The following is a 27,856-nucleotide window of genomic DNA, read 5'->3' on the forward strand; positions in this document are numbered from 1 at the left end:
GGCTAAAATTCCATGGAAAGATTAATTACACAAGATGCCCAAGGTAATTAAAATATTTTGTTTTATTACCAACATTTTAAAATTGTCCAATTTTACCCACAACTTTATGAACTTTACATAAATTATCAGTTTACACATCAAAAGTGAACACATGAACATGAAAATTTAAGTGACAATAAAACATGAAAGTGAGGATCAACGACAGAACATTCACTGCATCTTACAGAATCCAACAAAAAAGAACAATAGAACACTTAAACAGAGAAAGCATTTGTATTTAAAGAGAACAGAAAAATGGCAAATAAAAAAATAATACCTACAATTTTAAGACTTTGTGGACTCGCCATGTATGTGACATCATAAGAACTGATGATGATTGGGACTGGATGCCTGGGGTGGAAAAACATTTCTTTGCCTGTTTATGTTAGAAGTAGAAAAAAAATAGTCAGCAATGTCATAGAGTCAGTTGATGTTGGCATTAACTATGAAGCTGTTTTAAGTGTGGACTTAAGGAGACAAACTACCTTAAAATCTTTCCATCCATGATCTGAACACACTGATCCTTGCAGGGTGGTGAGGGGGGCTGGTGGTGTCCATCTCCAGCAGCCATCAGATGAGAGGCAGGGTTCACCCTGGACAGGTCACCACCAGTCCATCACAGGGCCCTGAAAGTCAACAACAAATAAAAAAAAAAAAGAAAGATAAATGTTAGATTAACAAGAAGAGAAAAATTCTTTCCAGTTATCTTTAAATCAAATCATGTTTATTAAGCACTTAGTGTTGGTAACACAGCAGTTTTTGTTGTTGAAAATGTAGCTAGCTCCTCATTGAAAAAACAAACTTACATCATGAAGACGATGTGGAGGTTCATCCTCAGAGCTTCGTGTTGTTGATCTGGTGGAGTCAGAGCCTCTTCTGAGACAGGAAAGACTTTAGGTTTCCTAACACCCAATTTCTCTGGCTTCCTCTTTCATCTTCATTTGCATAGTTAGACTGCAAACATATGTTGAAGATAAAATCATTGATGAACGAGTTAGAACAACAACCACCTCACAATATCAAAGTCTCTCTGTCTTATGGAGCTTAATTAAAACCAGGTTAGTTTATGAATTAAAGTATAAGTCGCAACAAACAACATCCATGCAGTTATAACATGAAGCTGAATGATTACTATAGTAATAATCATACAAGTCACAATAAAATTGATAAAATAATTATTTAAGAAACCAACGTAAGTTATATATCTTTACTGCACTGTTTATAATTAAATGAAGATAATTAATAAGCAAACTTACCACCAGCTAGCAACACTTAGCAGCCTTCATCCCTTCGGGCTCCTTTTGTGACCCACATTTCATTTCCATCAGTTGTTGTCCCGTTGTGTTGTCGTCTAACTCGGACTAGGACGTCACCAGCTTGAATTTACCAAAATTAATAACTATTATCAAGGTCCTCTCTACTTTTAAGGTATTATGCGAGAAAAAATGGCGAATTTGAACAGCGTCTGTTATCTTCCCTGCTTCAAGTTTTTTCTTCTCTTTGTGGCGTTTTTTTAAATAAATGAAAGTGTGAAATACCGCCACCATCTGGTCTGGAGTGTGAATTGGACCTAATGCCGTTGATTATAAGGTTTTACATCACACATCTGAAAATTGATTGGATACTTTTTTTTAAAAATTACATCATGATAATATATTTTTTTGTTGTATGCAATTTTAATAAATAAAAGATTATTAAGGCACTTAAAAAAATCATACATATTCATTCATATTTTGTTCACTTAAAGTATACTTTTATTTAATATATTAAAAGTGTATTTTGGTACAATTATGTTTGAGTGTGTTTAAAGTTCTACTTTCGAAATTGGTACAAGTGTATTTTTAGTATACTTCAGATATACTTATAGGTAGTACACTTAATATTTAGTATACTTAAAGTGTACCTTCACAAATTCAAGTATGTTTGACCTATACTAAAGTAGACTTTTTTTTTCACCTGGGATAGAAAAGAGAATGTTGTATTTTCTAAGTTTATCTTTGTTTGAGACAGAGAGCTGTTTGCCACTCTGAAACAACGTAAGAGCAACACAGGAATAAATCAGTGAGCAGAAACATTTTTTACAGCACCCAACATATTCTTCTGCAATGCAGTAAGTGTGCAAAGATTTAAGCAATTCCCATGAAAGCAGAAGGGAAACCCATGTAAACAGCTGGAGGAGACAACTATCCAAACAGAAGTGACTGAGTCTTATTTTCTTGGATGATTTGAGTGGAAGTTCGTGCTAAATGACATGAACCAGAGAAGTTACTCATAAAGTTTGGCTGTTTGGATTAGAAAGGCTCTCTGAGATGAAATGTTTTCCCACATTTTCATTTATGTTTAAACCAAAATAAAACAATGCATCCGGATGAGAAAACCATGAAGACTGAAATACTTGTCTTCTGGAAAGATTTGTACTTTCTGCCATATTCTGGAATAATCTATCCCTGCAGTCGCTTTAGACTTTAGTGTAGATTCACCGTAAGGCTCCTTGTTTACTTCAGAGCCGTTTGTAAACGTGCAGCTGAGCTTCTTTAAGGTTAACATTTGTCAGTTGAGAGGCGGAGCCCCCCTCCTTTTTTCCATTAACAAAAAGACGTTCTCTACGTGCAATCCGTGCCTCGCTCAACTATCCCCAATTGATTCATCAGCTGCATTTTTCTAGCTCAGCTCTCCTGTGGTGACAGGATTTCAGTGTTGCAAGATTTGCACTAGGCAGCGTCTGTAAATTCGCCTTCTAGGACGGATTAATGTCCTCCTACACAATGATTAAGAGTTAAAACTTATGAGATTTGAGGGGGTGGTCGCTTGCCTCTCTCAGCCGTGGGGGAGGGTGTCTCACCCCATCAAAGGGATAACCAGGCAGGATACTGCGCGAAGGACGTGAGCTAAAACCTCATTGGCTGAGAAATCAGATGGGCGGGGCTAGCGTGCGTAGGTATTTAAGGCTTTACCCCCATTGTTAGAGAGTGTGATTTGCAGCTGATCCGGCTCAAGAGCAGAAGGACCAACTGTGACAGCTACCTTTCTTTTTTTGTTTTTGCTCTTGTGTGCAATCAAAGCGCCGCACTCCCGCCCCACCCCACCTTGTTCTTTTGGAAATAAGGCATTTGTTTTATAAATGTCTTTTTCTTGCAACCAATCTCTCGATGGCAGTTTTCCTCCGTCCCCAGCGGAGGGCAGGAGCTCCCAGAGGCTGTCCTGGAGCAACCTGCTGCAGAAGCTGACTGAGCTGAAGGGGCTCAATCAGAGGCCCTCAGCAGATCAGTCCTGCAGGAGTGAAACCGGTGAGTGTGTTTAGTTTTCTTTATTATTTTCAGGAAAAACACAATAGCAGCAAAATAAAACCCTTTTGCATCTTTTAATTTTTTTCAGTTCAGACTTGAACTATTCTGCATATCTACATGCAAAGCAAATTGCTCCTTGGGGTCAGTAAAAAAATAAAGTTGCTCTAATCTATTTCTATCTTTGTTCCAGGATCTGTGGCGGACCTATCCCTGTCGGAGTCCGACAGTAGCTTCTTCTGTTACCCCCTCGAGGAGACCTTGGCTGCAGAGGTGGTGGGCACAATCACACAAAGCCTTAACAATGCGTCACCCATCCTGTGCTGCTCCAAACTCATCCTACCTGACCGTCTACTGTACAACATCAGCCGAGAGCTGCTCCATCTGGCCGTCAACGAGCCCTGCGGGCTGAGGGGGGCCGTGATCGACCTGTGCGTGGAAAGGGGGGGTCAGGGGTTGTTGTGCACTGTGGATCAAATAGCAGTAGATGCAGGCCTGGTCCCGACCTTCCACGTGACCCTGGTTCTGAGGCTCGAGTCCGGAGGACTGTGGCGCAGGGTCCAGAAGCTCTTCAAAAGCGGAAAGCCTCCGTCTGCAATGTCTCCGAGGCACCACAAAACCCTGAGGCTGAGCAGGAGTTTCAGGGCCATCAAGAGAAAACTGTACAGCTCAGGAGCACTGCTGATTGAAGAATGCTGCTAACCCAAGAGCACCAATGTGCCTTTCTAGACACACTGAACTGTTTTTAATTAACTTTTACTGCAGATTCACTTAAAAAAACAAAACAAAAAAAAACTTTAATTGCACTGACATCAAGGTCCTAAAACAGTTGTAATATGTGGTAAATCAAAGGCCCAAACTATCTCATGGCAGCTACTCACCTGATTGCAGGTGTCTGAACAAAAGTCCTTTTTCTTTTATATGAATCCACATTCATATAATTTCCACTTTTTAAAGGGAATGTACTAGTATTACATATTACCTGCCTGAAACAGTTTTGTAGATGAGAATAAATAATTTTCTATTACTCTGTGACGCTTGTTTCATTTCTTTGTTCACACAATTTTAATTCTAGATTTACTACAATATATAATAGGGCATTTCCAATGCCTAGTCTCCTTTGTTCCTTTCCTTCAGGTGGAATAATCAGAAGCCTTCAAAATGCACTTGGTGTATATAATTTTGAAAGGGTTTCTGTAAATGTCAAGACTAAAGCACATTTTATATTTAAGAACTCACTTAGTACCCTATATTTACTTTGCAGAGTATTTTTATTAATTGAAAAACTGAATAAATGAAAACAAATAAGACCTAGAATTGTAGTAGACACTTATGTCTTCATCTTAGTCTCCCAAGGATTACATTTGGCAAACTAAGAACATTATGATGTAAATTTGTATAAATAAATCTGGCATGCTATGGTGAATTTAAGCACACTCAAGTCTTAGAACCTAAAATGACAATGATTTAACTTTGTAAACCAAATATCTAAGACTGACAACCAATGAATGAATAAAGTATATTTAAAAGCTAATTTAATAAAATGCAGAAGACCCACTAAAAACATAGATTTTGTAAAAGAGTGTTTAAAAACAAACAAGACACCGGTCAATCATTGGACAACTTTTATTCAAATAAATGTATAGAATTTTAGGTTGTTAATTTAATAAATATGCTTTCCTTTTATTTGTGCAACAATTGTTACTAGTTATGATCCAACAGGCTACAAGCAAATTCACAAAACAGTTTTGTAAATGACTACCATCCCCTGCACTGTTAAGTAAAATGAGTATTTACATTGGTAAGAACTATAAAAATGACAAAAACTGTTTTTTTCCTCACGAGTGGCTCAGACTGTCTTATCTGTGAAGAAAGGCCTTCAGGTTTCTCCAGGAAAAACACAAAATAAAAAGATCAGGACAGAGGAAGCTAATCTCAGCAGCCTTCTTTATCATTCAAACAGATAACAGCACGCTCAATTTCCGCCATGACGCCCATCGGACTCTCACCACTGGTTGAGACAGGAGAGGAAGAAAATGTCAGCAGGCAGCTCGAAGCTTCTCGCAGCTCTACAGGAAGTGGATGGAGTGGCAGGGAGGCCTCTTGAAGAGGCGCCTCTGCACACAGAGTGTAAGGCTTGTTTAGATTCTCTTGGTTTGCTGCAGAAATATGCTCCAATTAGAGTGGGCTCAGGCTCATTTCTTCCCATTAGATTCAAGTACCGACGAACTATAAAAACAGACACACAAGGAAGAGTTAGATGATTAGCTTAAAATACTGATCTGGAATTTTGTGACAACAGCAATGACACACATAGGCAAAACAGCTACAAAAACAATAAAATAAATAAAATTACGTTTTTTTTCTTTTCTACCACACTTTTTCCTTCCACTCAGCTTTCTACGAACAAGCCTAGAGATAATATTAAAGGGTCAGTTCCGTAGCAATGACCTTTCAAGGCTTGTACTCCATGCGGAGTGATCAGATCAACGGTCAAGGCAGCAGTCTTTACCTTTATTATGTAGGCTTATAAAAATAGCGTTTTTTATTTGTTTTACTAAAAAAAAAATTCTCTTGCTGTAAGACAATTATCAAAATGAACAGAAATAAATACTTGATATACATCAACATATGTGTTTAAAGAATCTAAATAAGTTTTACTTTTTTAGTTGTATTGCAAGACAAATTACATTTTCAATGATATTCTATTTATTCAGAGGCTTTAACAAGCAGACATCTGGAGTTTTATCCTTCAAATAGCAAGGTGCTACTTTTAAAGCTTTATAGGTTTTTCAGAACAAAAAACAAAACCCAACAATCAACCGTTTTGCAAAGATGTGACCCTTGCTCAAGATCCATGAGAGTGATGTATCAGGTGACGTTTTTCCTCTGAAAAACAGAGCTGACCCTTCAGTATCAGGAGTCAGTTCCTGCTTGCAGCAGCATTAACACGTTGATAGAAAAAAGAAAAAGCTGACTGAGGTGTTTCAGTTAATTATGGTGAATGGATAAAATAAGGAAAGAAGGAAGAAAAAGCTTCTGAGCAACAAGAAAGTGGGTTAAAATTAAAAGCAAAAAAAAAAAAAAAATCAAACGACAATATGAGTGAGCATACCCATGTGTGTGCAAGTGTCTCCTAGCCATCCAATATGACCTGAATCTCAGATAGTCTGGAACAGCTAGGGGTCCCCATTCTCTGGGCCCTTTGGTACAACTCGGAGTCCCCAAAGTAACGAGCACGATACAGCAAGCCTTCCTCTGAAAGACAGAAACAGCGTGTCAAAGATACAACACTCTGTCAGCAGTCTAACAAACCAAGTGTCCAGACTTTAAATTAAGTATTTCAATATAGTCATATTCCATCCATACCAGTTTTGTAAACAGCCTAACCTGGGGAATGTAAAAGACTTACTCTGCTGCTTCTCCTTCCAGCAGTTGTTTCTTAGGTTAGAGATATAGTCTTCTTCTACACTTCTTTCAACAGTCTTCAGGTTATTGCCTGTAAATTCTTCATTGAAACGGTCCCCCACATAGAAAGGCACCTTTAGGTGTGACGTATGCCTTTTGTGAATATGTCCGGCTGATCTGACAAACAGAAAGCAGGGAAGGTTCAGACAAATGTTGAAACACTTCTGGTGTAACCACAATGCCCCCCTGCCCGCCACACTTACGGACGATAGCTAAGGCTGTACGGAGGCTGCGTGACCATCAACTGGCTGAGAGCAGAAACAACGATGAGAATTAAGATGGGCATGAGCTGGACCAGCAGAGCGAAGCCGCCCTGTTCAAAGAGAAAAAGAGACGCCGCTTAATGACACAAAGTATACAATTATTTAAACCAGGCGTTAGTAAGGCATCGCAAATCTAGCTTACATCTCTCTGCTGTTCTCGTCTTTCTTGTCTATTCTGGTGTGCAAAATGCATTCTTCCGTTCCTGTAAACATGGACGTTACCTGAGAAGAAAACAAACAAACAAACAAACAAACAAACAAAAAACATACAGTTAAACATAATCATCTTTGACTGAATAACAAATATTCCTTTAGAGAAATCTACAGGACTTCACTGCTACTTTTGGGATTCTGATTTGAGTTAAATACTGCATTGCATATTTAGTATTTTGTTGTATATGTACAACACGCTGCACGTTTATTCTGCATGCAGCAGAACTGTAGGCCAACCAGAGTTATTATATTTTTAATAGAGATGTGCCGATCAGGTTTTTTCCTGCCGATAACGATCACCCATCACAGCCGATCACCGATACCGATCACATAATTATTATGTCTTTATCATAAGCACTAATGGTTATATTATGTGGAAAAAGAAACCATGAATTCACCTTAATTTAGACAAAAACTTGATTTTAATAAGTTTTTCCAAGAAAAAAACAAAACAAAACGGGCATTGTGCAAATTGTACTATCAATAATACTATCTTTAATAGACTGAAAACCTATGGAGGCTCTGAAGCTGCTAAATAATGCAAAGAGTCAAAATAAAACCTCTCAATATTGCCAAAAAAATTAAAGTATAAAACTTTACATTCAAAGGCAAATACATGTTCAATAAACAATCCTGAATTACTGAATGAAAACTTCCTGATAGCATGGCGGCTAGCTGATTACTGCTAGTTCTGATTGGCTGTTTCTGACTGAGAAGACTAATTATGCAGAACAGGGAGGAGAACGATTCATTTTTCAGAGATTATCTGTCTCATGTTAGGACAGGGAAAGTTTTAATACGTATGTAAAATGTATTTTTTTAGGTTAGATGCTGCAGCTTTAAGCAGAGGTTCGGTGTGAGAGTCACTACCAGGTGGAGCAGAAGCAGCGCTACGTCTGTGAAATATTACTACCTGTAGCGCGTAGCAGCGGTTCAACAGCGAGAACAGAACCAGCGTCTTACATCGCAGCTCGAAGACTTGAATTATTTTGCAGGTTATTTGTTTAGCTTTCTGACCGTCATATTAATCCGGGTGAGTGTTTGTAGCTGCGCGCTGCTTTACCTGCTGTCTGATCCTCCATATGTCTTTTTTACTGCAGTGAGCCTCGATGTAGCCAAACTCCTCAAGTATAGTATTGTTTTTATGCCATATTAGATTCGTCATGTTGATGCATTTTGACGTACTTAACCCCCGACCCCGAGGTAATTTTCCGCCGCAACACACAAACGTCCCCATTCACTCAATGCGTTATACTTCCACACGACATCTCTTAGGATTTGTTGCTGCGCGTTTGCGCAGTGTGAAGGAAAGAGGAGACCAGCTGCACAGACAGGCTGAGAAATGAGATGCAGGTGATCGGTTTGTGTGATCGGCAACAAGAGACCGTGATCAGCGATCACCGATCATACACTTTTTCATGGAAATCGGCCGATTATGATCGGTGGCCGATCGATCGGCACACCTCTAATTTTTAATACGTAATTAAACAGAATAGGCCTGTCATGATAAATTTTGCTTGAGGTTAAATTCTCCCACAAATTACTGAAGTAGACGAAAACATTGCTATTTTGAGACAATTTCAACTAATAATGCAAATGGATTCTCTCAATGATCAATAAAACCATAATTTCTAAAGCACATGAGACTAGAACTGAAAGACATTTTTAATATCCAAAAGATCTATACAAAACAACAAAAACTAAATAAATAAATGAAACTGAAATAAAAACCTACACACAATTAAAACAAGAAATAAACTAGATTACTAAGTCTTTGAAAACAAGTCTCACTTGACTTGATTTCACTTTGAAAAGTTCCGTGGAAGAGCGTCCAAATAGAAAAACAACTTTTTAACTTAAAAACACCTGCTGCGGGGTAGAGTTTGAGTGTGCAGCACAGCCATAACACCTGCACTTAGAGCTGTCATTGTGTGTCATTAGCAAGTGTACGCAAGTTCTTATTATGTCCTGAGAAACGTGTAGTACCAGACCTGTAATTTTTACGAGGAAGAAACGTGTTCAAAAAAGTTTTTTTGGAACTGTTTAGTTGCAATACCCCACTGCCCAAGAACACAATGAGTTTAGCAGCAGCCCTGTACATCCCTGGCATGTCTTTAATATCATTTTGCCTCCACTCACTTGTTGGGAAGCCTCCACCAAAGAACATGTTAAAAAGGTCCTCAGGAGAAATGTCTGCTTCAAAATCGTGATGATGTCTGTGTCTGCTTGGTTGGGTTCGCTCCTCCCCATACTGGTCATATTGTCTTCGTTTTTCAGCGTTACTTAGAACAGCGTAGGCGTTGCCAATGGCTGAAAGAGACACACAGAGGAGTTGTGAGTACAAGCTCCCAGAAACGGCACAGAAAAGACGTGGAGACACGCAACTTACCTTTGAAAGCCTCTGTAGTTCCAGGCGCGTGATTTTTATCTGGGTGAAATTTCAGGGCGAGCTTCCTGTACGCCTTCTTAAGGTCCTCCTCAGAAGCTGACTTTTCCACTCCCAGAATTTGGTAGTAATCTTTACAGCTCTTAATCCTGAATTAAACACAAAAGTCTCTGTTACGACATGAATGAAATTTGCTGTGAAGCAAACAAAAGAGAAGAAAAGTTCAGGGGTCAGGGACAGAGCACCTTGATTGACTAACTAAGGTGAACTACTCGGGGATCACGCTTCAGTTTCTATTGGAAAATCCATACTGGGATGTTGCAAAGAAGAATTTAGCTGACAGTTAAAACCTATGATTTAGGAGGAGCAATCTGGCTGTCTTGACCTGGTCATTGAGTAGATTGCACAGAGTAGAGCTGATTGCGGAAAAAAAAAACAAACAAACAATGATAATCGTGTTCACATTTAATTCATAGGTTTTTGTTGGGTGTGAATAGAAGCCAAGTCTCAGCTCAGGGTTAATTTCCATCATCTGCTAATTTTTTTTAGAAGCGTTTGAGAAGAACTTCCATTGACTAGAACCGAGGTAACAGAACAGGAAAACTTAAGTTATAACATAGTGTTAAGTTACAGAAATAGACAGGACACGCTCAATATATTTTAGTCATCAAACATCACCTTCTGCTGAAAATCTTAATTGAATGAAATTTTGAAAAATGATTATAGAGGTCTCAAACTCCAGTCCTCCAGTTCTGCAACTTTTAGACCAGTGGTTCTTAACCTGGGTTCGATCGAACCCCAGGGGTTCGGCGGAGCCTCTGCCACGGAGGTAAAGACACACTTGTGTAAAGTCGTGATGACGCCCTGCTTTGCTATCACTTGCTGCAGAGGATCAGGATCAGTGCTGCGGAGGAGCACTGATTGAAGGAGCTCCACTCTCAGCATGGATTTGAACTTGTGTCTTTACTTCAGCAAAGCTCACAGTTTTTACCAAATTCTGTAGCTTTCTGTGTACTTCTAAATCTGCTCCTTAATCGCATCTTTTCGGGGTTGCTACTGCCTCTAGTGGGGTGGGGGTGGTTACACAACTAATATAATTACATTACTAAATCAGAATACAGCAAAGTCTTTACTATTTATTATTAATTTTTCATTCTCTTAAGAATGTAGAGCTAATTAAATGATCTAAACAAGACCTTAAAGTGGTTCCAGTTTCTCTCGATGGCCAACCTGTTGAAACTGTGGCAAATTTTAAATACCTTGGGTCATTCCTGGACAGTCAGCTCAACTTTGCTGAAAACACTGACTATATTTTGAAGAACTGTTCTCTACCTTTTAAGAAGACTTGGTGATCTTGGGGTTACCCAACTAGACTCTAGTTAAGTCACCCCTATGTCTTTAATTTGGGGGTGGGGGGGTATTTTATCACCACAGAAGGGTTCAGTGAATGCGCATATGAAACTGGTGGGTTCGGTAACTCAAAAAAGGTTAAGAACCACTGATTTAGACGCATCCCGACTCCAAAACACCTGGGAACAAAGATGTGTCCCAGTCCCAACAAACCTTAATTTAATTCATTTTTTTATTCTACATACATGATCGTGCAATCTTCTAATGCTTGTTCAGATGAAAAGGTTTGACCTGAATCACAGCTCTTTTGATAAGAAGATCGCCAATATACCAGAAAATGCAGTTCAGCATTGTAAATCACTAACACGAGAATAAACACTGCAAATTTGTCAACATACGTGTCAACAGATGAGCAGACCGCTTGTGGTTAAGATAATAACACGCATCAGAAAGAAAAATAAATGTGCTCTCACTTTCTGACCGCCTCCAGCTGCTCTGCTGTGTAAGATTTATCAGACTCCGTGGGGCCCTGAGACGCATTAGCTCCGTCTCTCTCGCCGCGGTGTCTCAGGCCGGGTCCTCCTCCGTTTACAGCACTGCCGTTCTCGTCTGGAGGCTTCCCATTCTGCGCTAATGACTCCAACAGGTCTGTAAGAGGGCGCACATTACCATATTGCTGCCGTTTTAAGTTGCTGCCTTTTGAGTTAATCCGCTACTTTAGAACGCTAACATTTAGCATCGTTACCGTTACAGAGAACTTCAGCACCAGCGGTGAGTAAGCTAAGCTTTAAGATTTAAGGTTACAAACAAGTAAAAATATTAAATAAACAAATGGTGGTAGCTTAAAAAAAAAAAAAACTACAAGTACCAGTTACGGCCTGTATCTATTAATGACGGCTATGTTAGCATTAGCTTGTTCGGTCTCCCAGCTCTGGCCCTCCAAATTAGATAGCATCGCTGGTAAACAAGCGTTTATTCGACTTACTTTTGGCCTTATCTGTCGGAAATAGGCGCTGAGCCTTCTCCAGAAACTTTCTGGCTTTGTCCAGCTGATTATTACCGATCGCATTTAATGCTATTTTAATGCAACGTTCCGCTTCGTCCTTGTTTGAGTCCATCTCGACACAGCGGAAATGTTTACTTGCCCCGGGACGCGAAGAAATGACGTCGACTCATCTTTGGTCTGGCAAAATAGACGTAACAAAACGTTGTTTATTCCATGCTGAAGTGTTTTTAAGTTAGATAATAAAAATAAATAAATTAACGCATGAATTAATTTATTGCATTAATAAATAAAGCATTTTTTTCACGAAATTCTAGCTGACACAACATCAAGTGTGATAAAGATGTCAAAATAAGTGTTCATAAGTGCTTTAGACTTAAGGGTAATCAAATTATCTGCAGCAAAATTTACTATCAAAACAACTGTTGAAATGACAATGGAGTTTGTAATGAAAAGTTTTTATAAAGGACAAAAGGTTTCGTCACTGATGCCTGTCACAATTTTTTTTCCCCCATCTTTTAATATGGTGAATGTGGATATGTTCTATTTCTTGCAGTGTTTTACAAGAAACAGATAAATGGAGCGTCTGTGTCAACACTTATTTGAAAAAAATCTTATGTAGGCCTATGCGAATTTTAAAGGGGAAAAAATACTATATTCAAATATACATTGGACTATTTATATTTATTTCTAAAGAATTGTTGATCATAAATTAGAGTTAAGGTCTCTTTAATTTAATAACGTAAGCCAATTTTATTAGGAGTAACACGCGCGCCGTTTCCCTTCTTTTACTCACCGTTCACACTCCAGTCCAGTAGGTGGCGTTAAAAGCGCAAAAAAGGTGGCCTTCAAACAAGAAGTTGGTGTGAAAACAGGAGGGAGGAGATAATTATAAATAGAATAAGAACCGGGCACAGATTTTTAAATTAAACTCTTTTTAAGATGGGGAAACATCTTACTGGTTTATGTAGTTGGTGTGATACTGTAGAAACGATGGAACGTGTTTTTATTAGTTGTAGAAAATATGCAAATCAAAGAAGATTATTAAAAACGGAATTAGGTTTTAATAGGGAATTGAAATTTGAGAATGTGGTTGATCAGTTAAATAGTATTGAGGGGGAAAAAATAAGATTTTTCGGTTTAAAAAAAAACTGGGATCTTTACGATAATTTGAGGTATAGATATTAGGATCCAATAGATGGCAGTAGTGCAACAATAATGGAGGCAAGCTGCCGCTAAAACCTAAAGAAGAAGAAGAAGTTAGTGTGGCTCTGATCTGAAGCATGTTTTTCAGAGCTCCTGAAAGTCTGATGCAGTTCTTATTGTGAGTGTTGTCCTTTCAATGTTTGATAGTCTCGCACTTTTCTCGGAAACATGTATTTAACCGCGAAATGCTGCAGGTCAGTCATGGCTGTCAGACCAAATACATTTTATCCGAGGAGGACCTGCGTGCTGTTTTCAACTAGCGTTAGTCCGGCTGACGGAGGGAGAGCGGGTTCGGGGTCGGGGTCACAGAAACGACGGAAAAAAAGGCAGAAGAAAGCGGCTTGGACCGGCGACCTGTCCTGGGAGGAGAGGCTGGCCGATGCGGTCACCCCTCTCTGGAGGCTGAGCTACGAGGAGCAGCTGGAGCTCAAGCAGAACAATCAGCGGAAGATCCTGTCTGAACTCTCAGAATCTCTTTCGGCTGACCTCAGGTCAGGTTTTCCAACACCTGCCTCGGCTAAACTCAACTTCACTGTCCTGCCTGTTCTGCCCTCCCCAGTCAGGGATGGCTACCGCAACAAATCCACGTTTTCTGTCAACAGAGGAGTGGATGGGAATCCAAAAACAGTTGGATTCTACCTAGGAACGGCCAGTCGTGGAAACATCGTCTGTGTGAACGGGGATCACCTACTCAACATGCCGGAGAAGCACACACTAGTAGCCAGGTATTACCAGGACTTCATCCGCCAATCCTCTCTGGAGCCCTGCCTGCTGTTTCACACCGGGGGTCACTGGAGAGAGGTCACGGTGAGGACCAATGCGCAGGGACACACCATGGCTATAGTGTATTTCCACCCACAGATGATGACCGCAGAGGAAGTGGCTGTTCATAAGGCTGAGCTGGTGGAGTATTTCTCAAGGGGTCCTGGATCGGTCTGTCAGCTAGACTCCCTGTTCTTCCAGGAAAGCACCATGACTCGCTGCACGCATGAGGAATCCCCCTACCAGCTGCTGCACGGTCAGCCATATTTGTATGAGGAGGTGAGATATTCTGGGTTTACCTGGAATGTGGAAGTTTACCGCTCAAACTCTGCAGTTCCTTGCAGAAGTATTCATAACCCTTGAACTTTCCACATGTTGACACGTTTACAACACCCAACTAAAACATGTGGTAGCACTTTATTTGAAGGGGGGTGAATAACTCCTGTCATGAACATGAATAAGCCTTCATGAATATTTATGACTGTTGTCATAAAGCGTCATTCGGTAAATTATGACACTTTTAATACAAAGTTGACATTATTCAAAATGTCTTTGTTATGACAACTTGACATTAACCAATAAATCATTACTGTTTAAACTTTACCTTTAATAACATAAAGTTACCTAATTTTCAAAGTGCAATCAGTAATACTTTTATAACAAATTTATATCAGTAATGATTTCTTGCTTAATGTCAAGTTGTCATAACAAAGACATTTTGAATAATGTCAACTTTGTATTAAAAGTGTCATAATTTACCAAATGACGCTTTATGACAACAGTCATAAATATTCATGAAGGCTTATTCATGTTCATCACAGATGTTATGTCATGTTTATGACAGTGTCATGTCAGTCTTATTCACGCCCCTTCAAATAAAGTGTTACCAAACATGTTTTAATAGGAGTTTATATAAGTTTCACATAATGGTGAAGTGATTGGAAAACAACTCCTGGTCAAACTGTTATAGAGAAGGAAATGCCTGAGAAAATCACTAAATAAGTTTCCTGACCAACCTGAATATGTGCAGTATACTCAGATTTTCTTATCCCTTAAAACTTAAATATGTACGGTAATTTCTTTAACTTTGTTATTTTGCAAAGTTGTACAAAACGCTCAAGGCACAAAGTTAAAATATGTTTTTTATTCTTAAATTAAGTACAAGATGATTGTGCTTCAACCACAAACGGATATCACCTCATCTTCTTGTGACATCAGCGTCTTTGCTAGATGATTTGGCAGGTGTGTATACTTTATAACCGATTACACACACTGGTGGACTTTGAACTGGGTAATAAATCCACTATAACATTTTGTTGAGGGAACAGAAGGTTTCAAAATTCAACAATGACTTCTGCAGAAAACTTAAGACTCTATACGTTTAGACTGCAGGCCAGTTTTTGACTCAAAGGTTCTCTTATACTTATTAAACGCCGACGCGAACGTATGTCCGATCTGACGTGTATCTGTTCTGGCACGACTTTTGCAGGTGCTGGGCTTCAAGTTCCGCATATCTGCCGATGCTTTCTTCCAGGTGAACCAGGCAGCTGCTCAGGTGCTGTATAACACGGTCAGAGACCTGTGTGTCCCAGGAGCAGCGCAGTCAAAAACAGGAAGCACTCTGCTCGATGTGTGCTGCGGCACAGGCGCCATCGGCATCATCTCTTCTCCCAGAGTGGACAGGGTCGTCGGTGTCGAGATCGTAGAGCAGGCGGTGAGAGATGCCGCGCACAACGCCACTCTCAATGGCGTAGAAAACTGCGAGTTTCTCCCCGGTAAAGCAGAGGTGGTGCTCCCTGCTCTCATGTCTCGGTTGAGCTCTGCACCCGGAGCCCTTACCGCCGTGGTGAATCCGTCTCGAGCGGGCCTCCATCCCAAAGTAGTCAGAGCGCTGAGAAACCAAGTGGCTATCCGCAGACTGGTCTACGTTTCCTGTAAGCCGGACGGAGAGGCGATGAGGAACTTCAAGGAGCTTTGCTGTGCTCCTGATCAAGAAAAGAAGCTCACAGGAGAGGCTTTTTCTCCCACTCTGGCTGTCCCTGTGGACATGTTCCCACATACTCCCCACTGTGAACTGGTGCTTCTGTTTGAGAGGTAGCGGGTGTCATTTTTTCGCCAGATTAATTTATTGCTACATTATTTTAATATGTATGTTTTCAGAACTCTGTGGTGATATAACGATCCTTTAAATTATTATGTTTTTAAATAAAGACATTCTCATGTTTGCTCATTGAGTTGGGTTTATTGCATATGTAAGCAAAGACAAGTACGGTGGATTTCCTCTGTTCCAACCCCGAGCTTCAAACCTGGTAGATATCAAATAAAAATGTATTGTTTAGGTTTTTCCTCTCATATTTGTTGTATAACTTGCAATATTAATATTCATGTTGTCTCAGCTAATATTCAGGCTAAAAACAGGTGAGTTTTTAATCCTTGATTTAAAGGAACTCGGTGTTTCAGTTGTTTAGCTGTTTTCTGGAAGTTTGTTCCAGAATTGTGGTTAATAGAAACTGAATGCTGCTTCTCCGTATTTGGTTATGCTCATGCAACCAACAGTAATGCATTTAACAAATCTTAAAGCTGATATAGCTCTTAGTGTCTTGTTTTTCTTCAGCCTCACTAATGCAGCATTAGCAACGAATGTGTAATAAAGGGAATAAAATGGAATTAAACTCCGCTTCTGTCTGCTTCAGACAGGCAGTACCCACATTTATACATCAGAGGGCGCCATTACCTCTTTAGATTCTTTCAGTCACAAGACTTGCATAAATCATCTGATTCATAATTATGAGCTCATCCCACTTAGTCCAGTTCACTTAAGGTCAGAACACATCAGGGTACAGTAGGAGAACAAGACGTGTTCTCCAGAGGTTACCTTCGTTTATCTGAGGTCATGTTTCTGAGTTAAAGTTGCCTCATTTTGCTGGATGAACGTTTTCAGTGTCTGCATATGGAAAACAGGACAAGGAAAGGGACTTTTTGAAGTTTGTATAAGCACTGGCAGAGTAAAGGTTCAGAATAAGTCCAGGCCTAGAGAACCTTTGTAAGGTTTAGCATTTAAGGATGTTTTTTTTTTTGCAATTTTTGAAAGTTGCATCATGCAAGGCAATGTGTTTTTTTTTTTTCTTATTTGCAAAGTTTACACAAAGTATTTTAAATTCAACTGGAAGGTAAAACGAATGGAACCAAAATAACACGTTTTCCACATTCCCCATGTATCCCAGCAAAACATTTCTGAACTTTATATTTAAAAAAAAAAAGGAAAATTGATGTGAACTGAGATGAATTGCACAATTATAACATCATACTATTAAAAAACAACTCATTGCTCAGTGACATCACGGTGTGAAATGGAAGACCTTTGTTTGCGACCTCTTGCAATGATTAATCCTGACAACATCAGACTGAGATACTCGAGAAGATTGGGTAAGAGCTCCGGGTTACGTAAAGATTTAGTTGGAGAAAAAAAAAGAAAAGTTAAACATTGGTGAAACAAACAGCCAATAGAATGCTTATACCTGCAGCAGGATGTTGCTTTAAAACCAAGAGGCAAGAGGAGTGTTGCATCTCTTAGTGTTGCCTACATCTGACCTGGTGCAAGAAGAACAAACGGTAAGAAGTTTCTCCAATCGCAATCATGTTAACAGCAACTTGCATTGTTCTAGTAATTGCTCTGAAATATGCATCTTATCAATGAACTCGAGTCTGAATGTTTATTGTTTTCTCTCGCTCATTATCTAAACTTTCTGAGGGGGGAAAAAAAAAAAGGTAAAACAATGTGGCAAAAGACATTTATCAGAATCTGTTATTGCTGTGGCATATTCTCACCCTGAAAATGTTGGGGAAATCTTACATTTTAATTTACTGATTGAAACATTGAATGTAGAGACGTTCAGTGTTTCACTGTGGCTTCATCTTCCTTTTTCTTTAGCAGTGGAGTGAATGTGCATCGAGGCCATATGCGGTTTAATGCAATACTTAAGTCTCCTGGTCAACTCCTTTCGACTCCTCTCTTACAAATCTTATCTGGCCTTGACCAGTTTATGGTGAAATTATGGTCATTTCTCTTCTGAATTATGGCTGCAGTAGCACCTTGTGGAACATGTAGAAGCTTAGAAAAGCAGCTGTAATGTTGTCATCAGTATGTTTCTCAACATTTACTGTTTTCTTTTGCGAATGCCAGATGCCATTGGTTAGCATATACTAGTGGGAGAGCTTTCTAGATGCTCACAGATTTCAGTTGATTTCTTGTCTTTTATGCTTTTTTTGAACGTCATTTTTTTTCAGGTGTTTCAATATTTACTACCGTCACGTCATAACAGATAACTTCATACATGGACTAACTTGTGTCTATTCCATTTATGGACTGCTTTAGTTTCCACATCTAAGTAATGTGAATTCCAATGGAAATTTTAAAAGTATATTTACTGGGGGAAGAACATTGACATGTACAGTGCTTGTTTTCCATTTTGTGTTGCTCTTTAGGAAAACATCCTGTTTAATTAAGACAGATGCCTGTTGATCTCCATAAGGGAAGCAAAAAAAAAAAAAGGACAAAATTTTAAAAGATCAAGCCATAAATTTATTGAATAAATGTGACCCACTTCTTATTAGCCACCCTTCTGTATAGGGAAAAACAAGAGCACATAACATTCAAGTAACAGGTGGGAGGTTGGTCGACTCTACACCAACTCTCCATCATTTTTACACTTCCTTGTTTGATGTGCCAATAAGTATAAATTATATATTTCCTAAATTGAGAGATATAACAGTGCACATTAAAAAAATATATATAAAGAGTCAAGTAAAATGGATGAATCATAAATAAATAAATAAAAACAAAAAACATAGCAACACTGGTAAAAAAATGACATAAAAATCTACTTATAAGCGACGGACAAGTTATTTATAATTAATCAGGCAGAAAAACATTGCATTCAACGAGAAGGTTCCTGTTGACGGCTGGCAGTCCAGCTGCAGCTGCCCGCTGTGGGCGCTGCAGGAGTTCATGCGCGCAGCTGCCTGCCTGCCTGCCTGCCTGCCTGCCTGCCTGCCTGCCTGCCTGCCTGCCTTCCTTCCTCTCGTGTCTGTCCGCATCACGCTGCGCAGCGCATCAGACGGAATAACACCGTCCCCTTGTTCTGTTCGCGCTGTGCTTCCCTGCTGCAGAAACATGACCGAAACCAGGATTCATCGCGCCGACAAGCAGCAGAACGGAGATGCCATGGCGGAGACGTCGACCGTGGACGACGTTTTTGACGACACCTACAGAGAGAAAGAGGGGAAGAAGCCGCCCAAGATCCTGGTGTGGAGGAACATCATCCTGATGGGTTTCCTGCATGTCGGAGCGCTTTATGGACTGGCTCTAATCCCTTCCGCATCGTGGTTAACTCTTGGATGGAGTGAGTATTTGCTGATTTCTGTCTGAATAGAATGCGCCGATGCTGTGTGAGCACTGCGAACCACAGAGCATACTGCCTGAGGGGATCAAGCCTGTGGGAACAATGGAGAATGAGTCACTCTGGCCTAATTTGAATGAGAGGGCCTGTATGAAGGTTTTCAACCCACTGATGGTTTATATATTTAGCATCCATTTCTATAATCAATTTCATTTTAAGTCAAATGGCGCCTTTTGAGTAAATAAAGCTAGTTGTGTTGTTTTTGCAGGGGCGTCTTTGGAAAGTTTTCCAAGGTGTGACCAAATAATTTAGGGATGACACACCTAACCCAAAAGCCAGAACTGATTTTCTGGACTTTAATAATGATGTTATGGGGGGAGGGGAGTCGCAGGTGATAGAAATTGGTATCCGATGCAGGACATTAACCCTCCTGTTGTCCTCGGGTCAAAATGACCGAGATTTGTATGTTTTCCCTATACACAGAAAATGAGGACAACAGGAGTGAAAAGGGAATAAAGGTTGCAACTGATTGAACCATACTCTCTCTGGTCTTAAATTAATTTTAATAAATAATATCTAGACGGAAGACTATGGTTGGATGACTAGAGATAGATCTTTGTGATTGTTTTGACTGAGTTTTGGCTGGGTGCATAGAAACTAAGCTGAATCGTTGGAAGATTTTTGGAGGCCTAACCAAAAACATTCAGGATACATTTTGGACCCCTGTAGGAAGTGGACTCTCTCCTTTGCTTGAGCCTGTTCCCTTTTTGCATGACTCAGTTGTGAGACACAGTTTTCCTAAGGATAACTTTCATTTGTAAGCACGCCTCTGGATCAGCAACAGATCTTCAGAACAATACATGCTGACGTTTTTGTGTCTGACAGATGAACTTAGCATGCTATCAATAAAATGTAGTGTCTGGACTTTGACTGGGGCATTCCAGAACATGAATATTACTTGATCTAAATCAGTTTGTTGTCGATTTGACTGTGTGGTCGAGGTCCTGCTGGAAGGTGCACCACCGTCCCAGTCTAAATTGTTTTTCTGCAGCCTATAAAATTTTTTTTCCCTTTTTTAATCATACTGTATTCAACTCTGGAAAGCTTCCCTATCCCTTGTGAAGAAGCATACACCCTTCCTTTGTAGCATACACCCATGACCATGAAGCAGCACTGGATAACCACACACTCACACCTCCTTGACTGGTCAACCAATGGTATTCGCACGATTTATTTGGATACATTTTGTGCAGTTTTCAGCACACTGGCCTGCAAAACAAGTTTCCAAAATGCTTGAGACTGTGATACATTTCAGATTAATCTGTATATTTGTGGCTTTTTGGTGAAGACACCAATATCTTCTATTTTTTTCTGTTTCAAAACTAAAAAAATATTAAAACCTTAAAGATTCCCTTCACATTTTCTCTAGAAGTCCAATCCCCATGCTTCTGGGATGTCTCGAATTAGAAATATTTTAATTTCTGTCATCCAAACAGTCTGCTGATTAATTTGTGACCTACATATGTGGACTGTTGTGGCGTGACTCAAGTCCCCCAACAATCTCTACTCTGTTTCTACTCTGGCTCTGCATTTTTTTTTTTTTTTTGCCGTCTTTTCCAGGCTTAGCTGCATATTGAAGACAAAGCACAATCACTTCCACTGAAGACATCCCATTGTGAGGCTCATGGCACCGCAGCAGAATGCTCGTTGCCAGTCAGCCCCCAGATCTCAGATCCTGGCTAGTCCCGTCTGTCTAGGCCTCACAGAGACATGCATTCACTAGTTTTTCCAAGTACTCAGAGACAGCCAAAAGTGTGAGGGCTGACCTGCACACTCCCAATGTTTCTCTAAAGAAGCAGAGGGTTATGAAAAAGAACATGGTAGCCTAGTGAGTCAGCTGTCATGGGTGTAAAAAATTAATCTCAATGTAGCGCAGACAGTTTCCCTGTAAGATACCTCTCTTTTTCTTCCAGCTGCGGTGTGCTACATGATAAGTGCTCTTGGTGTGACTGCTGGTGCACACAGATTGTGGAGCCACAGGTCCTATAAGGCTTCTGTTCCCCTGCGAGTCTTCCTCGCTCTTGGCAACTCCATGGCATTTCAGGTAAAACAAGCAAGCATGTAAATATAGAACATTCAACCGTAGATGCAAGTCTTTGCAAAAGACTTTTTTTTTTTTTACCTTTTACACCTTTTCACATTTGGTAAGTTACAACTTCAATGTATTTGATTGGAACGATGTGTGACAGAGCAAAACAAATAAGAGCATAATTGTGAAGTGTCAAATTTCTCTTGATCTAGAGACTGAAGGTGTTATAAATTCTTTTTTTTTTCTTTATAAAAAAGCTCAGGCTATATCAAAGAGGACATGGATAAGTATTTCTCAGATTCTCAACTGGTTGTAGGTTTGAACTTTGAATCAACCGTTCCAGGAGCTGGCTGTGCTTTTGCACTAAACCATCCCATTGACTATTTTTAGTTTTTCCTTCCTGCTGAAGGTGAACCTTGACCTAGTGCTGCTACTAACTGGTTTTGTTCCATGATTGCTCTGTATTTAGCTTCATTAATATCCCCATCAACTCTGCTGAAGAAAAGCATTTCAATGCTTGCACCACCGTTTTTCATGGAGAGAGAGAGCTTTTTCTTCAACAAAGTCAGTTTTTCATCTCGTATAACAATTTGCATGTAGGCCAAACAGGTTTGTTCTTTTCTGTCCAAAACACTTTCTTCCATATTTTTTGCTGTGTCCCATACATGGATTGTGGCAAACCTTTCACAGGACTTCTTGTAACCTTTGTTTGAGACAATTTTCTTCTCGCCACTCCAATCCATCAAGGCCTACTTTATGGCGTGCACAACTAAGACCATCTTGTCAACAGTTTTTCAATTTCTTCAGCTTCTCCAGAGTTAAAATGATTAATGCACTCCTTGTCCTGCCTATCTATTAAGGTGGACAGCCATATTTTGGTAGGTTTGTATATTTGTGTTTGATGACAGTTTGAACAGTTCAGATTCCTCTTCTTCATCCGTGACCTCTCTGTGCTCCTTGGTCTTTAAAAAGCCGTTTGACCTTTAACACTGTCTAAATAACCACTGGCGCATTTTATTTATACTGAACTGAAATTACATAAGTGGATTCTGTTTACTAATTAGATGACTTCTGTAGACTAGGGGTTACATTGAATTTTATTTAGGTGTATCAGAGCAAGTGGGGCCGAAGACAACTGTGGGCGTTACTTTTGAGTTTCTCTTTTTCATTCTCTTCACAATTATGACCTACTTTGTGTTGGTATGTCATGTAAAATTTCAATAAAATACGTTCAGGTGAGCATGAGAAAATGCAATAAAAATATCAAGGGGTGTGAATAGTTTTACAAGGTGCGATACAATTTAACTCGTCTGCCATAAAAAATGTGCTGAAACAGCTTTATCATGAAGGACAAAGCCTGTGGTTTTCTAAGACATGGAAGGATACTGTGTTTGTTGTAGCCTGAATATTTCAATATATGCGTAAACCCTCATGAATCTGGTGGTCTGAGACCTCTGTGTGTATATGTCAGTGATTTTCATAGTCGCTTTTTTTCCCCTCAATGTAAAGAATGACATATATGAGTGGGCCAGGGACCACCGTGTCCACCACAAGTACTCAGAGACAGATGCAGACCCTCACAACGCCAAGCGGGGCTTCTTCTTCTCCCACATCGGCTGGCTGCTGGTTCGCAAACACCCTGATGTCATCGAAAAGGGACAGAAGCTGGAGCTGGGAGACCTGAAGGCGGACAGAGTGGTGATGTTCCAGAGAAGGTGAGGAAAAGTTCAACTGTTGTGTTGCGACATGCAGTCCCCCTGCCAGCAGGAGGCAATACTTGAAAATGCTTTTAATCCACTGCAGCCGTTAGCAATAAAGATGTATTGTACATTTATGCAATGCAGTATGGGTTACGAATGATGCTGTAATTCATTTGACAACTCTTTGTCTGGCTAAAGTGACCAATGTGATAATAGTGTGACTATGACAACATTGTTTCCACTGACTGGACATTTTGTCCTCATCCTTGGTCAGTTGGAAGCAATCCCAAAATTTCAGTAGTTTTTCAGGATTAGCATAGTAGCATAAATGTTGTTTCAGCCACTGTCTCTGGTGGCTCTTATACTGTGGACTAGTCTTGCAGTAGATGCTTTTGTAGACATATAACTTTTTTCTGCTCTTATGATACTTACTAGCTTCACATTGTTCCAGATTAGCATTTTTTCTCCCTGCTTATGTTGACACTTTGTGACTTATGACATTATCTCTTTGCTCTCCTTTAGGCACTACAAGCTGTCTGTCGTTCTGCTCTGCTTCCTTGTCCCCATGTTGGTGCCCTGGTACTTCTGGGGCGAATCCCTGGGTGTGGCTTATTTTGTTCCTGGGCTTCTGAGGTACACTGTGGTGCTCAACGCATCCTGGCTGGTGAACAGCGCTGCACACATGTGGGGCAACAGACCATATGACAAGACCATTAATCCAAGGGAAAATCCATTTGTGGCCATTAGTGCCATAGGTGAGCATTCATTAATTATTTTTAGCTTTTCAGTAATGATTTTGTGTCTTGATGCGGCTGAAGGTTAACACTCTTAGGTTGTCTTTCAAAGTCACCCAGGCTGGGGCTCTGCCAAAAGCGTTTGCATATTGTCATTTGTAAAAGCAGAAGTCTGCTACATTTTTCTTTTCAGCTGCCGCTGAACCTGCTATTGAGCTCAAATGCGCAGGAATCTTCCTAGAGAATTTATTAATAAAAAAGACTTAAGCCCCTTTTCAATTGAAAAGTTGTTTGTATCAGGATTGTTTTGACTCATAAGATATTTACATTTGAAGGAAAGACATTGTCAATAGTGAATCTGCATCTGAAAAAGAAAAACATGAAGATGTTTCAGTAGTCCAAACAGAGACTAAACCTCAACCCGAGTGAAATGCTGTGATGTGACCTTCGCAGTGTTGTGCAGAAACAAAAGTTAGCAGGCCTCAATGAACTGAACCAACGGACAAAATCCCTCCACAACAATGTGAAAGACCAATAAAGTCAGCAGTTTTTGCTGCTAAGAGTGGTTCTGCAAGCTAGTTAATGGGTTTTTACACAGCTCTTCCATTTTGTCCTCATCTGTCCTTATCAATAACACCAGTGTAGTGGGCTGTGCATTTCTGTACATTTGACGTTTGTAAAACTTGGTAAAGACCAGATCGTTTTTTTTTTACTATGTCCTAAAATGTAAAAACCTTGGATTTAAATGGGGTATATTTTTATTGTAGATTTCTTAAAAATAAGAACTAGAAGCTCCTGGATAACAACGGCAAACTAGAGTGAGCATAACGTGATGATAAAGGATAAAATGACTGCAGAAGCACTAATTGAAATATTTATATGCAGTTGTGTAACTGTGAGATTATTAACCACAAAAGTATTTTCACTTCTGACAGAGTTACCAAGTCAAGGAAGTGACCATCTGACTACACATTTATCTTCCGTCACGCTGGAGGAATCTTGGCTGGGAGGGTCACAGATTAACTCTGAGATAGTCTAAATCTGATATAATATGTGAAATTAGATTTTTGAGGCTTGTGAACATCGTTATAAGACAATCCACCTTTTTGACTTTCCAGATTCTGACTTAATTTTCTGAATTGATTCCAATCATACGTCACATGGTGCGTTTTACCCTTTTTTATTGTTTTATTTATTTCTTTTACAAATAAATTGCATTGAGAAATGGATTTTCATTCTTGTTGACCCCATTTTAACCTAAATTGTGTGCTAATAGACAATAATTCATACAACAAATTAGCTGACTTAGGAGACAATAGACCATTATAAAGAGGAAAGTCTATCCTCTGATGTTTTTAAAATCCTTCCTTTGGATTAAGCTGAACAGCTTCAGGTCCTTTTTTAAATTTCTTGCGAGTGGAAGAGGTGTTGTACAAAAAGACCTTTTTCCAAGTCCAAGACTGTGGGGAGCACATCCTTTAGGTAATGCACAGGAAACTGGATACAGTGGCAGTAAACCAATTAGCTGAATGATGGCCCATCCTGAAACCTCTGGCATCAAATTTCATCGTCTACAGCGATAAAAGATTGAGACATTACATGACATCATTTGTGTTTTCTCCCAGGCGAGGGCTTCCACAACTACCATCACACGTTCCCCTTCGACTACGCTACGAGCGAGTTCGGCTGCAAGGTCAACATCACCACCGCCTTCATCAACCTCATGTGCTTCTTGGGTCTGGCTAGAGATCGCAAGAGGGTTTCCAGAGACATGATCGCCGCTCGCATTCAGCGAACAGGTGACGGCAGCCACAAAAGTGGCTGAGTACGAGGGCGAAGCGGCGCTACAAACTCTCAGAGTGAGCCGACACGACGGACCGAGGCAGAACGTAGCAACGAGTGCAGCAGCGAATTCACTGGTGCGGTGGCGATTACCATGCTTCTTTGTGAGACTAATATCGGCTTCAAAGAGTTGTTTCCATTAAAAGTTGTGAACCTCTTTTAAGTTTTGAAGTGTCTTCACCAAGTGTTTTTTGCAGCTAGTAGAGATTTGACTATGTGTGCAAAACAGCTTTTTCATTATAATATTAGAGTGTCATTAAGAGAATGGATGTATTATTATTATAATTTTTTTTTGGATCAGAGGAAAAATGGCATCAATAAAAATATATAAATATAAAATGTGTGTAAGTTATGTCTAGAGGCAGTAATTAATTTCAGAATGGTTTTCTGCACATTATATTTCTACATTTTCTTGCTGGTTATTAATTGTCTTTGGCACTTTGGAAGCTTTATTAAAACCTTTATGGTTTCTCTGCAAGCAAGACTGAAGTCACTTTGCTTTAAGTCGATGGTGCTTGGGTGCGCCTGAGAAGATGTGGATTTTTAGCCTGATATTTATATGTTGTTGTTTTTTCTGCTTGGTTTTAATTTACTTTTGGTGATTTAGTCCGACAAAAACATAGGCTGGCATGTTGAAAATTAATGTCAGCTCAGTCAGGCCTCCATTTGACTGTTGCTTACTGTGACCATAGAAGAAGACCGCTTCATAGTACCATGTGGGGATGCTTTGACACCTGTAGTGTCAGTTTTTCTTCTCATTAAGGAATAAGTTATCTGACGCGACTCAGTTTTTTGCTTAGATAAAACGCCACATCAGACTACCTATTTAACTCTGCCCTGAGAAGCGGACCTTTCAGAAAATACTATTTCAGTTATTGTTCTCCATCTCAGTAAAATAGTCCAATGAGACATGGATGAGATTTTTTTTTTCCCTCAATTGTTAGAGTACAAAAATGTTTGGCCCAACTGCCTTATGATGGTTGTGCACCTCCTCAAAGCTCATAGTTAATTATACAAATAAAGCAGGAATAATTACATGTTTGGTTTCTTTAAGCTTTTATTCTGCAATTATATCCCCTGTCAGCCTTGTTTGTTTAAAGTGAAAGACAATGAATAATCAAAATGAATTTTTTTTTGACTTTTCTTTCACCAAACAAGAATTTGCCTGAGATGCAAATAAAACTTTTTATGACATTTTTGAAAGTACCATTGTAATATTTGTCAAATTTTTCTCTATAACAAAGCAACACTTGTATTGTGTTGGGAAATGGCACTTTTATTTCAGATGAATGTTTTGTATCTACTGTATGTAAAGTAAATAAACCAAACTTTTACGCAACAAGATTGTACTTGTTTTTTTTTTTATATTCTGCTGAACAGGAAAAAATATTTATACATCCACTCCATTTCTTAGAAGCCACAGATTAAAAGTGAGTATTTAAAGCACCTGGATTCCTGCATGATGGAGATGACAGCAGAAGCTCAAGCGCGAGACGAAAGAGAGAGTGAGGAAGTGTGTGTGAGGACAGGGACACCAGCCTCACACACATATCAAAGGGCATACAAAAAAAAGCATCCTATCACCTGACCCACATGTTCAATATAAAGAGGGAAGAAGTCGAATAATTATAATGAAGATTTGTTTAAAAACTCATTCAGGTGTGCTCAATTGTCCATAAATTAAGGAAAACATTTTTCAGTGTGGGAGGTGAGAGAGTTTGAATCTGCTTGTCACCTTGCATCAGCTCTGTTTGAGTACTCTCCGGCAACCAAATCCTCTCCAGCTCTGGGTATTTAAGCCTGATTTGCTCAGAGGTGGGCAGAGGTGGAAGATAATTCCCTTGCTGGGGTCATCAAAGAGGCTTTGGTGTTTGCTATCAAGACTGTCCAAACATCTGAAGAATTTTTGATCTTGCTCCATTTGCTTTGGGACTTTCTGGCAAGTGGGCAGTACTTGCACAGTCCATCCTCCCTTGTGGTGTGAGAAAACAGCCCAGCCTGTTTGCTTTTTGCAACAGTTTGGTCTGCCCCTTTGTGTTTGTGTCGCCGTGAACGGCGGCAATCAGCCTGAGTCTCGTCCAAATCCACTTTAAGTGGAGTCACCACTGCTGACCTCTG

At 39.7% G+C, this 27,856-nt stretch overlaps 4 protein-coding genes and 1 long non-coding RNA gene across 7 annotated transcripts; 3 read left to right on the forward strand and 2 right to left on the reverse strand.

Annotated features, from left to right (window-relative positions):
• Positions 1-213: 213 nt before the first annotated feature.
• LOC145555206 (uncharacterized) lies at positions 214-1,887 on the reverse strand. Its single transcript, XR_014091293.1, has 3 exons — positions 1,296-1,887; positions 846-993; positions 214-665 (listed from the first exon to the last, which is right to left on the reverse strand). It is a non-coding gene; the product is annotated as an uncharacterized LOC145555206 (long non-coding RNA).
• A 1,108-nt stretch (positions 1,888-2,995) lies between these two features.
• Positions 2,996-4,325, forward strand: LOC103476839 (DNA damage-inducible transcript 4 protein-like). Its single transcript, XM_008429497.3, has 2 exons — positions 2,996-3,326; positions 3,517-4,325. Exons 1-2 carry the CDS (start codon positions 3,161-3,163, stop codon positions 4,023-4,025), a joined length of 675 nt encoding a protein of 224 aa, XP_008427719.2. The 5' UTR covers positions 2,996-3,160; the 3' UTR covers positions 4,026-4,325.
• Positions 4,326-4,933: 608 nt separating this feature from the next.
• Positions 4,934-12,169, reverse strand: dnajb12a (DnaJ heat shock protein family (Hsp40) member B12a). Its single transcript, XM_008429498.2, has 9 exons — positions 11,989-12,169; positions 11,477-11,651; positions 9,657-9,802; positions 9,407-9,577; positions 7,197-7,276; positions 6,995-7,104; positions 6,736-6,908; positions 6,439-6,581; positions 4,934-5,552 (listed from the first exon to the last, which is right to left on the reverse strand). The coding sequence occupies exons 1-8, from the start codon at positions 12,119-12,121 to the stop codon at positions 6,460-6,462; spliced, it is 1,110 nt and encodes a 369-aa protein (XP_008427720.1). The 5' UTR covers positions 12,122-12,169; the 3' UTR covers positions 4,934-5,552; positions 6,439-6,459.
• trmt2b (tRNA methyltransferase 2B) lies at positions 12,167-16,204 on the forward strand. 2 transcript variants are annotated; one of them, XM_008429500.3, is made up of 3 exons: positions 12,167-13,703; positions 13,815-14,253; positions 15,464-16,204. In XM_008429500.3, exons 1-3 carry the CDS (start codon positions 13,381-13,383, stop codon positions 16,070-16,072), a joined length of 1,371 nt encoding a protein of 456 aa, XP_008427722.2. In that variant the 5' UTR covers positions 12,167-13,380; the 3' UTR covers positions 16,073-16,204. The 2 variants fall into 2 exon arrangements, with proteins under 2 accessions (XP_008427722.2, XP_008427721.2); XM_008429499.3 differs by having other exon boundaries at positions 12,167-14,253.
• A 1,252-nt stretch (positions 16,205-17,456) lies between these two features.
• On the forward strand, positions 17,457-27,080 carry scdb (stearoyl-CoA desaturase b). Of its 2 annotated transcripts, XM_008429502.3 has the most exons (6): positions 17,457-17,586; positions 19,144-19,376; positions 21,347-21,477; positions 22,972-23,177; positions 23,685-23,917; positions 25,522-27,080. In XM_008429502.3, the coding sequence occupies exons 2-6, from the start codon at positions 19,148-19,150 to the stop codon at positions 25,719-25,721; spliced, it is 999 nt and encodes a 332-aa protein (XP_008427724.1). In that variant the 5' UTR covers positions 17,457-17,586; positions 19,144-19,147; the 3' UTR covers positions 25,722-27,080. The 2 variants fall into 2 exon arrangements, with proteins under 2 accessions (XP_008427724.1, XP_008427723.1); XM_008429501.3 differs by lacking the exon at positions 17,457-17,586 and having other exon boundaries at positions 18,903-19,376.
• The last annotated feature ends 776 nt before the right edge of the window (positions 27,081-27,856 follow it).

Source organism: Poecilia reticulata, chromosome 15, assembly GCF_904066995.2.
Source record: "Poecilia reticulata chromosome 15, P_reticulata-male-v2, whole genome shotgun sequence".
Taxonomy (NCBI): Eukaryota; Metazoa; Chordata; class Actinopteri; order Cyprinodontiformes; family Poeciliidae; genus Poecilia; species Poecilia reticulata.

Excerpts from the sequence above, each read along its gene's own strand:
- trmt2b (XM_008429499.3), top strand. The coding sequence starts at position 13,381 with ATGTATTTAACCGCGAAATGCTGCAGGTCAGTCATGGCTGTCAGACCA. Across the intron at positions 14,254-15,463 it reads AGCCATATTTGTATGAGGAG|GTGCTGGGCTTCAAGTTCCG; the intron begins GTGAGATATTCT and ends CGACTTTTGCAG.
- LOC103476839 (XM_008429497.3), top strand. The coding sequence starts at position 3,161 with ATGTCTTTTTCTTGCAACCAATCTCTCGATGGCAGTTTTCCTCCGTCC. Across the intron at positions 3,327-3,516 it reads GTCCTGCAGGAGTGAAACCG|GATCTGTGGCGGACCTATCC; the intron begins GTGAGTGTGTTT and ends TCTTTGTTCCAG.
- scdb (XM_008429501.3), top strand. The coding sequence starts at position 18,983 with ATGCGCGCAGCTGCCTGCCTGCCTGCCTGCCTGCCTGCCTGCCTGCCT. Across the intron at positions 23,178-23,684 it reads GTGGTGATGTTCCAGAGAAG|GCACTACAAGCTGTCTGTCG; the intron begins GTGAGGAAAAGT and ends GCTCTCCTTTAG. Across the intron at positions 23,918-25,521 it reads TGTGGCCATTAGTGCCATAG|GCGAGGGCTTCCACAACTAC; the intron begins GTGAGCATTCAT and ends GTTTTCTCCCAG.
- dnajb12a (XM_008429498.2), bottom strand. The coding sequence starts at position 12,121 with ATGGACTCAAACAAGGACGAAGCGGAACGTTGCATTAAAATAGCATTA. Across the intron at positions 6,909-6,994 it reads TACAGCCTTAGCTATCGTCC|ATCAGCCGGACATATTCACA; the intron begins GTAAGTGTGGCG and ends TCTGTTTGTCAG. Across the intron at positions 6,582-6,735 it reads CTGGAAGGAGAAGCAGCAGA|AGGAAGGCTTGCTGTATCGT; the intron begins GTAAGTCTTTTA and ends TCTGTCTTTCAG.